This window comes from Lutjanus erythropterus, chromosome 2 (genome assembly GCF_056507025.1).
Source record: "Lutjanus erythropterus isolate fLutEry1 chromosome 2, fLutEry1.hap2, whole genome shotgun sequence".
Taxonomy (NCBI): Eukaryota; Metazoa; Chordata; class Actinopteri; order Lutjaniformes; family Lutjanidae; genus Lutjanus; species Lutjanus erythropterus.
The window spans coordinates 29,485,077-29,497,573 of NC_139318.1; the positions used below are offsets into that span (position 1 = coordinate 29,485,077).

Genomic DNA, 12,497 nt, shown 5'->3' on the forward strand with positions numbered 1-12,497 from the left:
TTTGTGTTAATATGTGGTGAAGTAAAGTACAGACACCTGAAAACTCAGCTTAAGTACAGTAACAAAGTATTTGTACTTTTTTACTTCCCACTTATGAAAATAAATATGAATTCTCTTTCATCTCCACTTGTTTTAGCATCCTTTGTATTCCTGAACAGCTTCATGAGGCGCATGGCGAGGAGACACAGGCGCAGGGTGGCTAACATGTTGTGAGGAGTGACAGCTTGTTCCAGTGCCCACTAATCGTCCTCATCTGTGCCTGCCTTGTCAATGCCCAGATTCTGTCAGTGCCAATCAGCCAATTAATTGAACACAATTAGCACCCCACCCCAACCCCTCATATGCACCACATTCTTCAAAGGCCCATTTCTCTCCCTCCAGCACCAAACCCCCCACCCTCTCTCCTGCCCTTCCTCCCATTCTACCTCTCATTCTGCTTCTGTCTCTTCATCCTATGGCGCTTGGTGGTGGAAGACACTTTTCAGTTTTTATTAATGTGCCGCGGCCAATTAACGCAGTGGCATGCAGGCCAGAGCCCGTCATCTGCTGCCTGCCACCATCCCGGCTGTCTGCTGCGGCCCCACGCCACCCTTCGCGCCACCTCCACCGTGACCAAAACGCTTTAATTCAATTTATGCAATCACTGTTATTTTTAAATAGTCATTTTGTCTGCTCAGATGAGGGGCCTTACTGCCCGCTGGGCCGGCCCTCTCATGTGAGGGGATGGGGGAAGGGTGGAACATTGTGGGAGCAGGAGTCGACTGACTTAGTGGTGGTGGGGGGGGGGATTGAGTCCGTGACATTTTTATTTGTTATTTACCTCCTTCATGTTTGTTGTTTCAGATTTTTAGGTGATGAATTCAGATTTTTTAAAATGAGGGTTTGGAGCAATTAAAGTTTTGCTTTAAAGGCACAATTTGTAAGTTATGCTGCTAGGGATCCCTCTTGCAGTAAAACAATAACAAAAGACATAGTTTGATGATATCATAAGTAGAGCAGGATCATGGGAGTTGTTATCTTCATTGTTAAAAAAACACCATTGCAGATGAAAATCCATCTGATATGACTCAGGCCAAAATCATGATCATGGATGAAGTAATATGACAGTTTTATTAACCTCATGTTTAGTCACAGTCATATTCACCAACTTCCATCCTCATTCTCTGACATATCCAACATATGCCAGAAGTTATTGCAACTAGGATCCAATAGGAAACGCATTGTTACCAACTGGTCAAGTGATTTAAAAAAAAAAAAAAAAAAACTATTTTAATAATTGATTAATTGTTAGTCATTTTTCATGCATAATGGCAGAACATGCTGTTTTCAGCATCTCAAATGTAGAGACTGCCCGCTTTTCCTCATTTATTATCATATTAAAATGAATATATCTGGGACTGACGTAACAAGACATTTAAAGTCATCACCCTGGACTTTGAAAAACTGAGATGGACACATCACTATTTTTCGTTGTAGACATTGCATCCTCAAGATTAAACACGACGTTAACTTAAGTCTTTGTTGTTATTTAATAACTGCAATCAATAACAAATAATAATTTGAGCAAAGAAAACTTGACTTTGGGCAAGTAGATTTCTGACCCACTTGCCTGACTGTGCAAGTGAAAAGAATGTGTTAATGTTGAACCCTGTAATGTTAAGTACAAACCAAAAAGAAAACGCAGGTCTATCATTTATGGACACTGTAATTCAGAAACATTACATATTATAGCCTAAATTCAGCAGTGTTGTCTAATCTATTTTTTTTTCTGTAAATATGTTTACAGACAAATATATTTATTTAATATTTTGGCAGTCAATGTCAGGCACTCTCCAGACACTGGATGTGTGTGACTCCTGGGTCACAGAATTAAATGCCATTCTCTTCCTGTAATCACCCCCTCAGGACTGGCCTTCAAATATTGATCTGAAATTCAGTGTCATCACTGTGGATCTTTAATCACTCCCTGCTGTAAGCGAGTATCAGCCGGGCAGATCTGCTAAGGTGCAAGATGCTATTCTGCAGCACTCAGATAACTTACAGACATTTGGAGTGCTCATTTTTCCCTGTCTGCCCCGGTGACCTCTGCCTAACTTAAAGGTACATCTTGGGGGCATTTTGATTTGGGCAGAACAGGGAGCTATCGGTGACAGAGGAACTAATCCAGTCTTGCGCAGATTAAGAGTATTTGTGGAGTGGGGTGTGTTGGCGCTGGCGCCGGGAATGGAACAGAAGGGGCTCCTATCAGCTCTCCAGGCAGGCTAGCCCTCAGGCCAGCGCAGTCCTACAGGAGTCTTTGTACTTCCCAAAGCCTCCACTTTTCCTCTCACTCACTCTATATCACTTTCTCTTCTTTCCTCTGCCCCCCTCACCCTCCTTCTATAGGCTATCATATTTTCACTGCTCCATTTCCTGTCTTTACATTTGTGCATTTGTGTTTTTTCAGTCAAATGCAAGAAGTCATGTACCCACTTATTATCGCAGATGGTTGAATGGTGGCAAATAGTCACAATTAGAGCTGCAAAGATTAATCGGCAACTATTTTGATAATAAATTAGCCATTTTGAGCTTTTTTTATTTAATAAAAAAATGTCTAAAATCCTCTGACTCCAGCTTCGAAAATGTGAATATTTTCAGTTTTGTTATTCCTCTGTGGAAGTAAACCGAATATCTTTGGGTTGATAGACACAACAAAACATTTGAAAACATCATCTCAGGCTTTTGGAAACTGTGATCAACATTTTCCTCAATTTTCTGACATTTTATAGACCTAACAACTAACCGAGTAATCAAGAAAATAATCAACAGATTAATGGGTAATGAAAATAATAATTAGTTGCAGCCTTAGTTGCATTTGTACATGTACATTAAGTCCAAACTGCACAGCATAAAAGGACATAAATGCTGCATGTTTCAATGTTGCACAAAATATTAGAACTAAATTCTTAAACTACGATAACGCTAACAAGTTTTTTTTTGTTTTTTTTAAAGAAAAAGAAAAATAGAGGTATTGCAGCACATCTGCACTCTATTACTTTGCTGACTTCTTTTTGTTTACACTTTTCCTTGCAACACTCACAGTGTTCCTCTCAGCTGTGTTTCTGTCACATTGTTTCATTTTGGAAAAGAAATCCAACAAAGAACATCTCGTCAAACATTCACGCAGACAAAAAAAAATGTAATTTGACTGTTGAAGAAATTAGGGAGGTATGAAAGGGCCTCTTTTTGTGTCTCAAGTGCGCTATTTATTTATCTGAAAGGATGCACATTGTATCAATTTACACTTCCCCATTCACTTCGCCACAGGCTGGAGGGCTCAGAAGTTGAGAGAATTAATTACTTTTTTATTATTATTTATAAAGTAATCTATCTGTAGAGAAGGAGCGGAAAAAGGAGAAGGGAGAAGAGAGGGTGAGGGGAGGAGGGGGGTGGGAGAGGCAGGGAACGCCCTGGAGCATTGTCCTTTAAACTAGGTCCTGGCTCACATTATCTCCCAAACCAGCACTCACACAACGTCAAACAACAAACGAACTCTGGGCTGCTGAGGACGCTGTATGCAAGGAAAGAGAGGGAGGTGGGGGGAGAGGAGAGGAGAGGAGGGAGGGAGAGAAGCAGGAGGAAGTCTTCTCTGCAAGAGTCTAAAGAGTATGTTAGGAAGAATAATGTGTTTTTTCTCAGCTCTTAAATTTTACACTCATTCAAACTCCACAAATCTTGTTTAATGCACCTGTGTGTATAATGAGATCTGTAATTTAAAACATCCTGGTGCACCAGATCCCATCTAGTGAACCTTCATCAGATATTACATCGACAACAAGCTTGTCAATTCAAAGCCACAGTCCATTAATGTCTGTCAAGCTGTGTTCATGTCATATATATATGTATACATTAACTGTTTTTAAGTACAGTAACAAAGTATTTTTACTTCATTACTTCCCTTCAGTGGAATTTAAGACCTCTAAAGTTTTGTTTTACATAGCATGTAGTGACAGAAATATGCGAAGGTCTCCAGCTGCAAATGGTTTTTATGAGCTCATGTGACTAAGTATCATTTAACCCCTGAATGTGAAGCGAGATAACTTTATGGGGACATCAAAGTGACAAAGCCGTGCAGTTAAAACTGACCTCTTGACAACATAATATACTTTAGATGTGGGTGAAAGAAGACAACTTTGTCCTCAATCCAACATGGTGTCATTTGTCCCTTCATCAGACTGGGAGGACTGTCTGACTGACTCCAGAAGAGCTTTACCTTCTCCCTTCTAGCAAACCTCAGAACATTTAGACAGACTCCTCTGTCTTTTGGGGGATGGACAACTGAAGGATGTCCTCACAGATGACAACACTCGTTAGACTCTAAAGCGTCCAGCCAATCCTAATTCACTAAAATAGCAAAACTGCCACAATGTCAACGATAAGAAGTCATTTTCTTTTGAGGAACTTTTATGAGCATGAATAATATTCGGGCCCAATTGTTAGCTTTTCTATTTCATAAGGAAGCGATGTAATCAAGCTTCAATTAACCAATGACTAAAATGGACTCATGCCCTCCAGCTGTCTCTCTCAGGACACTTAACAAGCTCTCATCAGGACATAGTCCTCCTCTCATCCTTCTCCTTCTCAGAGTGTGCAACAGCTCGGCCTCCATATGGGAGGGAGCATCACATGTGTCCAGCATGAAGAGGGCCATGAATCTCCCTCTTATGGATAGATGTCACATGCTTTGTCCACAGATGTGGAGGGGACGGGGTGGGGGTTTCCATACTGATAGAATTAACATGTGGAAATGACTAACCAGCCTTTATGTTTCTGATGTGCTCCGAGTGCTTTATATTTCCTGGGAGGCCCTCTCTAAAGATATGATTAATTTGCAGAATATGGTTAATTTTCCCTCAGTGGAATACTCGTGGCGTAGTGCATCATTTGTGGACTGTTTGGCTTGCATTGCCTCTATGTTTGCAGCGTGTGTGTGCGTGCATGCATGCAAACATATGTCTGCGTGTGTGCATCACCCCTGTGTAACCACCTCCATGATGGGCTAATTGGTTTAGCAGTCAAGGGGCCAAAGGCCAGTGCAGCATAGCAAAACTCAACATGAACCTGATGTTGAAGGCAAAGCTTCCCTGCTATAGGAGGGAAGCATGTGTGGGACAATTCCCTTTTCTACCACCCTCTCTCAAAGACACACACACACACACTCCACTTTCTTTTTTCACTTAAAGAAACTCACAGCATAAGAAAACAAAATTCTTCACAGTGTTCTGGGCCGCTGTGCTTCAGACTGGAGTAGCACTAGAGGTAATCTCCTCCATTTTAACATATTTTGAGACCTTCTTCTGACGAATGTCACATGCTATTACATTAATCTAGAATATTGAATTGGAAGCTTTTATGCACTATGAATAATATACACAGTGTGATATTCAGGCGAGCCTCAACCTGCAGTATCAGCGGGCCCCTCAGTAAGGTTTGTGGAGCCTACTTTGTGTGGGGATCTGAGGGGATCATTTACCAGTTCCAACTCCATTACTATTCATGAGATGGGTAGGCTAGGGGCGAGGGATTAGGGACTCCCTTGGTGCTTGTTGTGCTGTAGGCTCGGGCTCAGGCCTCAGGCTCCGGGACAGGGGCTGTCTGGCACGGATGGTGGGTCTATTATCACCCTGGGACCCTTCTGTCCCACAGCAGAACACTTACTGGCAGCGCCAGCTAATGGAAACAGTCTCTCTTGTTCCCTTTCTCTTTTTTCTAACCTCATCACCCTCCTTGTATCCGTCCCCCTGCTCTTAAAAAAAAAAAAAAGATGGGAAGTTTCTCCCTTTCCCTATTTCAAAGTTGAAATGGTGTATTTCTATTGGCATCTTCACCGTGAAGTGCTAGGATGGCTCTATATTTGCAGGAAAAAAGTACTTTCCCTCAACTCTGTCAATGCTTTGATCCTCAATTTTCCAAATTTCTAACATCCTCCATTCCCCCTCCGCCCCCCAGGTGATGAGTATCCTGAGCAACCCCAGCGCCGTACCCTCCCAGCCCCAGCACGACTTTTCCATTTCCCCCCTGCACAGCAGCCTGGAGAGCTCCAACCCCATCTCAGCCAGCTGCAGCCAGCGCTCTGACACCATCAAGAGTGTGGACAGCCTGGCTTCCTCCCAGTCATACTGCCCCCCCACCTACAGCGCCACCAGCTACAGCGTGGACCCCGTCACTGCAGGCTACCAGTACAGCCAATACGGCCAGAGTGAGTAAAACCTGCAGTAACATTAATATACTGTATCATGTTGCATAAACAGCTGCTTTTGTCTTTTTTTTATGTCACTGTTAAAGTAAACTATTTGTTTTAACTTCAAAAAGGTAGTGTCCAGGCTTAAAATTTTAAGTTGACTGAAGTTGATCTCAAGTTGAGATAGTTTTGTAATGATTCAAAACAAATATAGTTTTCTAGTCAAATAAATATGATATTATTTTTGTGCTGTTTTGTTCCAGCATCGGCAAAAACACAATATGTGAAACAGCTCCCAGTGAGTTTATTACAATTTAAGGTGACTGAATTTGAAATGAAACACAACAAACAAAAGCGATTTTCTTTTTCATTTTGTCAATTTGAGAAGTCAGTACCTCATTTCACACAAAGAAAGGTGCTCAAGTTTGAGCTACTTTGTTCCAGCATTTGTGCAAAGACATTACCTGAAAGTGCTCCCAGTGAATCTATTAAATATTCAGTTCTAACTTTCATGTATGTTTTCATGAGCATATTAGAGACACACAGCACGTTTTCATCATTCAAGTTTTCTTTAAGCTATAAATAAGAAGGGTTTCAGGAGAGTTTAAACTATCAAATAATGCTTGCTGGGAAGTCTTTGTTTCCTTAGAAACTTAATTTAATGAGTTGATTGAACTCTGTACAGTGTACATTCAATCAATTCATTATTTCAAGTTAAAAGACTTCAACTTAAAAGAAATTGTGTGTATAAGTTCTGAAGTGATCTGAAAATAAATACTAGCGATTTTAAGTATAATTAACTTGAATAAATAAAAATTGTATATTTACATTAAGTTCACGAGAAAAGATTAGTCGATCCACTAAATTCCTGCATGACTTTTGTCCAAATGAGAGCAGTTCACTCTATCCTCCTCTTAAATTGACTAGATTTAAAAAAGTCTATGAAGTGATGGCCAGCTCCCAGGCAGGAGAGCCTCCTGACCTTTGCACCCTGGCTGGTGGAGGTAGACACGTGCTCTTGATAAAGACCCCCCCTCTACACACACACACACACACCACCACCACCACCACCACCTACACCACCATCCTCATAGAGAGCTGCCTTAGTCACACCCCACTCCACTTGGATGGGAAAGAGGAGAGGGCCACTTCAAAGAACGGCACACCCTCAGGGGCCACAGTGTCCTCTTGCCCACCTCTCCCTCTCTCCCTCTCTCTCTGTTCTCCATCACACACACACACACACACACACACACACACACACACACACACACACACACCCTCGGGGCAGGAAAGAGTTTGCTTTATTAGATTAGCATAATTGACTGATGCTGTCACAGCCATTCATAAGAGGTAAAATGAAGCACACTTCCCCAACAAGCTAGACAGCGCCAGCTAGCCCACATTTGTTTGTGTTTATATGCAGCTTCTAGTACTGATCTGGTGTATTATTGTGCAACTGCTGCTGTTCTGTTTTTTAAAAAATGTGTTTGTGTTGTGGTGCGTGGCTGCACGTGAGCGCGTGCCAACCCATCACGTTCTGTGTGTGTGCGCAGCAGCATTTTGTCAGCAGCGAGAAACTGATGGCAGTGCGGATGTGAGCTGATGTGAGGTTAATTAAGATGGTGATTGAGCACAGTAGATGGGTAATGAATGGAGGAGAGAGGAGAGAGCTGCTGTCTGAGGATGAAAATGATCGGCCATGTGGAGTGTGGAGGGCATGAAATCAGAGATGCCAAGTGTAATGAAGACTGGCACACAGAACACACACGGGGACCCGTCTGAGTGACAGCATGGAGACTTTACCAGGATGCACATGCTCCGTGCCAGCGGCGTGCCAACCTCAGACAAGGGACAGGGGAGGGGTTTTTATCTTTCACTCTCCCTCTGTGTGAATTGTTTTTCATTTGACTCACTCGCTTCTTCTGCCACAACTTATTTCAGCCTTAATCAGAGAAATGAAACGAGAGTGAATAGGACATATGTCTCAGGAAACTACCACCTGTCTGACGTGTGTGCAGGGCTCAACAATAAGGACTGCCTGCTTGGCAACGGGCAAGTGAAATGCCGTGTCGGGCAAGTAAATCTGGCAACCATGAGGTGTGTCCAGACTTTTTTGACTGGGGTGGCCCGAGTGTGGCACTGACTGCTGCAGGGGTGGCATGAGTACATGTGCATGCATGGATGCCCACACTCCTCACAATAGCATTCATTTACTATTTAACATAATCTAGACCTACTTTAATCATTATAGTATCTTACAGTGTCCTACCGATCACTACACAACAGCTTTAACAACCACCATGACATTTTTGTGTATGACATATTGTAAAATGCTCCACTATGTAAATTAACCTTATCTTATTTACAATGCCTTATTTAAATACATCAACTTGGACTTTGAAAAACTTTTATGGACATTTTATAGATATTGCAGTCCTAGATTAAAAATGACAATTAAGCTTGGTCTTTGTGGTAATAAGTAAAACAATTTGGATCACACTTTATCTTACTGTACTCTAATAAGATGTAATAAGCTGTACTTTGTAATAAATTAGACGCAAACTAGAAATAATGTGTTCTTCGTTAGAATTAAACACTTCTTTAGAGTTTTTAGGGGGTAATTAGGGACACATAACAACAGAACTGTACTAATCTTGGCCTTCACTTGGTAGATCTGGCTCATGTATTGTTTTTTAGCAGATTTGTGATTTCACTTTAGTTTACAGTACAGTTCTGTTGTAATGTGTCTCCAATTAACCCCTATTTTTTGTAATTTTTGATACGGCTTTTTGCATCACACAAGTGCATGGTTTTCAAAGAGGCAAGTAAAAATGGACTTGTCCAACCAGGCAAGTGAAAAAGACATTGATGTTTCCTTTCTGTCTCCGTCCAGCTGCCGTAGACTACCTGGCTAAGAACGTGAGCTTGTCCACCCAGCGGAGGATGAAACTCGGAGACCACTCAGCCGTGCTGGGACTGCTGCAGGTGGAGACGGGTCAGGCCTACTAAAGCCACTACATCCTGCAGCGCTCTCCTCCGTCTCCTCTGCCGCCCTTCTCCTCCATGCTCCATCAAGCCTGGACTCCAAACCCCAGCTCGCCTCTCTGCTGCTCGGCCATGGACGCTTGCGGGTGTGACAAGGCTCTTCGGGGAACGGAACTTAAACTTTTCACGCCATTGTCAACCACCAGGCTCTGCTCCTTGCCCACCTACTACCCCAGCCCCAAACCCAGACAGGACCCCCAGAAGAACACCCGAGGATAGTCGGCCGCCTTGGCCCGGCTTCCTCTTTGTCATGGCTGCAGTCCAGCACACATTTAGAGCCATCAACAACATGTACTTTGACCTTGCTGTTCATAGTAGTTAACAAAGCCAATATCATTTGAACGACTCTTCTTCTTGTTCCTTTTTGATATTGTTAAGATTATTGTTGCTGTTATATGATTATGGTTAATGTGATTTATGTTGTTCTTTGATTCCATTCGTATCTCTTTTCTCTGTTAGATGTTGGTGCGTAAAAACACAGTGTGGATGACTGAGACGAGTGTGTCTGTTGCGTGTGCATGTTTTTTTCTGCGTGTCGGCACAGTCACACACAAGAGAGAGGATGATTGTTTTCCAAGCTGCTGTTCCTCCTGCCTGTTCCCCGAGCTCTAATGTTCGTGAGCGATTTGACCTTCCCCACTTTCATATTCATCTTGACATTCCTAAAGAACTTGGCCACTCTGTGGGAAGTCTGGCTCGGATGGATTCTGCAGGGAATTAAAGCAGCGTTTTGGCGGCCAATAGCTTTCCCCTCTTAACCTCCATCCCATCCTTAGCCGCGGTCCGTGGGGAGGGGGGCATTGTTTGCAAAAACAGGATTGGGGAAATTAATGTATTTTGTTTAGAAATATGGACCTTGCCAAGGAGGGCTAACTCAATCCCCCCACCCTCTCCTGCTCCTCCCAAATCCCATGACTTTAACAGTGTAAAGCAGATTAAATCACACAAAAATAATGTCAAAGCTAATTCACAGTGACCCTTCCCATTAGCCAGCCAGTTTTTCTGTTTTTATAGACTAATTAGCACATTTTGTAAATGCACCTTCAGTTGGTTTCCACTCGCTCAGACTAAATAAACATTCCCCAAAACATTCCTCAGCCTCCAATATACTACAAGCATTCCAACGCTTTTTCTGTTATGAGATTAAAAAGTACACAAGCTGTGCCATTCACATGCACTCTGGAAAATCATATAATCCAGTCAGTTGTGAAAGGGCACAGGTAACACCACTGATTGGCCCCCCTCTCTGGTTCCCCCTCCTCTAATCCTCCACTGAAATGTACAAAAAAGAAGAAAAAATTTAAAGAATAGTGGATATGAGACATTTGTGTAGCACTCATAGTTGACTTTTTGACATGATCAGGACCAATGTGTGATGATGATGACGATAATGTACACAGACAGAATTCGGTCCTTAGTCGCCTTTTAATTAAAAGCTGAAAACTGTACAGTAGCTGGAGCAGATTGTGTATTGTTTGTTTATAAAGAGTATGTTTTATACTAAAACAAAACTATGTTGAGTGGTAGGTAAGCGAGGGATCTGTGGAAGTAAATGTTTGATTTGAGTTTCCTTAACTGGCTTAATTGATTTTCTGTTTATTTTTTCTTTGTTTTAATTGTATTTAATTGTTTTTGACCAAAAGTTTTGTTTCTGTTTTTTTTTGGGCCCAGGTAAGAATGAATTTGTATAAATTAGTAAAATATGAATAAATTCCATTAAAAATGTTCCAATTAAGATTGTATAAAACTGAGCTGGATGGAAAATGAAAGACAGACTCCCTGGACCACAGGACTGCTGTATATTTGAACGGTGGCTGGACGAAACAAATTTTTGAGGGTGTTTTTGACCACCTGATCGTACAGACTCGACTGGACCACGGACCCCTGAGACTTTGGTGTGGGAGTCCGCCGACGGTTCAGCACAGTGATGATGATGATAATGATAATGATGATGAAGCTGGTGAAGACAGCCTCTCTGCTCTGGGAATCGAGTCACATTTGATTTGTGGACCAATAATAATAAGACTTCAGGAGACAAAGTCAAAGTAACGCTGACTCCGCACTGAATCGCAGCAGCAGCAGCTCCAGCTGCTCCGACCGCTTAGACGCCTCACTCATGTGTATATTTTAAAAAGGAAGAATTTTAGAATCGTCTTTAGTGTATCAAACCCATTTCTAACACTTGCGTCAATAAACATTTGGATATTTAAAGCATTCAACTCCTTTATCCCCCTGCTCCCGTCTGTTTGATCCTTAACCTGTTTAGTTGCTTTCTGACATCTGTGCTTTGCTTTACTCCTCTTTCTGTTCCGCATGTGTGTATATTATCATGGTATAATTTATTCTGCTGTATGAAGTATTAGAGTAGTGGGAAACTTGTACTGGTATTTACTACCTTCAGCCTGTTGGTGTGTTTACTGTAACACTGGCGTAACTGTTATCAATTAAAGATCCAAAACTGATTCTGACCTTTTGTCTCTTTTTATTGTGTGTCGATTGTTATGCTTGTTTTCTTTAACATGTATTAAACGTCGATTCAAGTTATTTTTACCATATGTTACTGTCTGTGTGTGTGCGTGAAGTAGAGCTGCCACAGTTAGTCAATTAGTCGATCAAAAGACAATTAAATGACAAATATTTTGATAATTGATTAATCATTTTATTCATTTTTCAAGCAAAATATGTCAAACATTTGCTGGTTCCTGCTTCCTAAATGTGAGGTTCTGAGAGTCTTGGACAAAAGAAGCATTTTGAAGACGTCACTTTGAGCTCTCAGAAATTGAGACGAGCGTTTTACCAAGTTTGTAACATTTGCAAGATTAATCGTGAAAGTACTGAACCGCAAATCAGTCAAAAATTAAAATAATCATTAGTTGCAGACCTAGTGTGAAGTCGTGTGATTTCTCAATTAATTGACACAATGTTTTATAATCAATTGATTAATGGAAACAAGACAAGAATCATATATTCTGACAGTTATTAGAACTTAAAAAAAAAAGGTCAGCAGATAATCATTAGGTGCAGCCTGAGTGTGAAGTCATTAACTGACACAATTTTTTATAAACAAATAAATAAAATTCATTCTTTATTCTTTATTCTCACATTCTTTCAGATGGGAGAATTTGCTGCGTTGCACTGCTGGATATCATTGTTCACTGAATATATTTAAGTTTGTTTGTAAAATGCAAAGAAATTCCCTTGGACTCTGGGGAAATGCATTTTCTGACAT

At 41.4% G+C, this 12,497-nt stretch overlaps 1 protein-coding gene across 3 annotated transcripts in view; it reads left to right on the forward strand.

The window, feature by feature from the left end:
- pax7a (paired box 7a) overlaps positions 1 to 11,730 on the forward strand; it is a 62,250-nt gene extending 50,520 nt beyond the window's left edge. For all 3 annotated transcript variants that reach the window (XM_084736635.1, XM_084736652.1, XM_084736644.1), the window contains 2 exons: positions 5,989 to 6,238; positions 9,117 to 11,730. In XM_084736635.1, coding sequence (XP_084592761.1) covers positions 5,989 to 6,238; positions 9,117 to 9,232 — 366 coding nt within the window. In that variant the 3' untranslated portion in view covers positions 9,233 to 11,730. The remainder of the gene's footprint in view (positions 1 to 5,988; positions 6,239 to 9,116) is intronic.
- Positions 11,731 to 12,497: the final 767 nt, after the last annotated feature.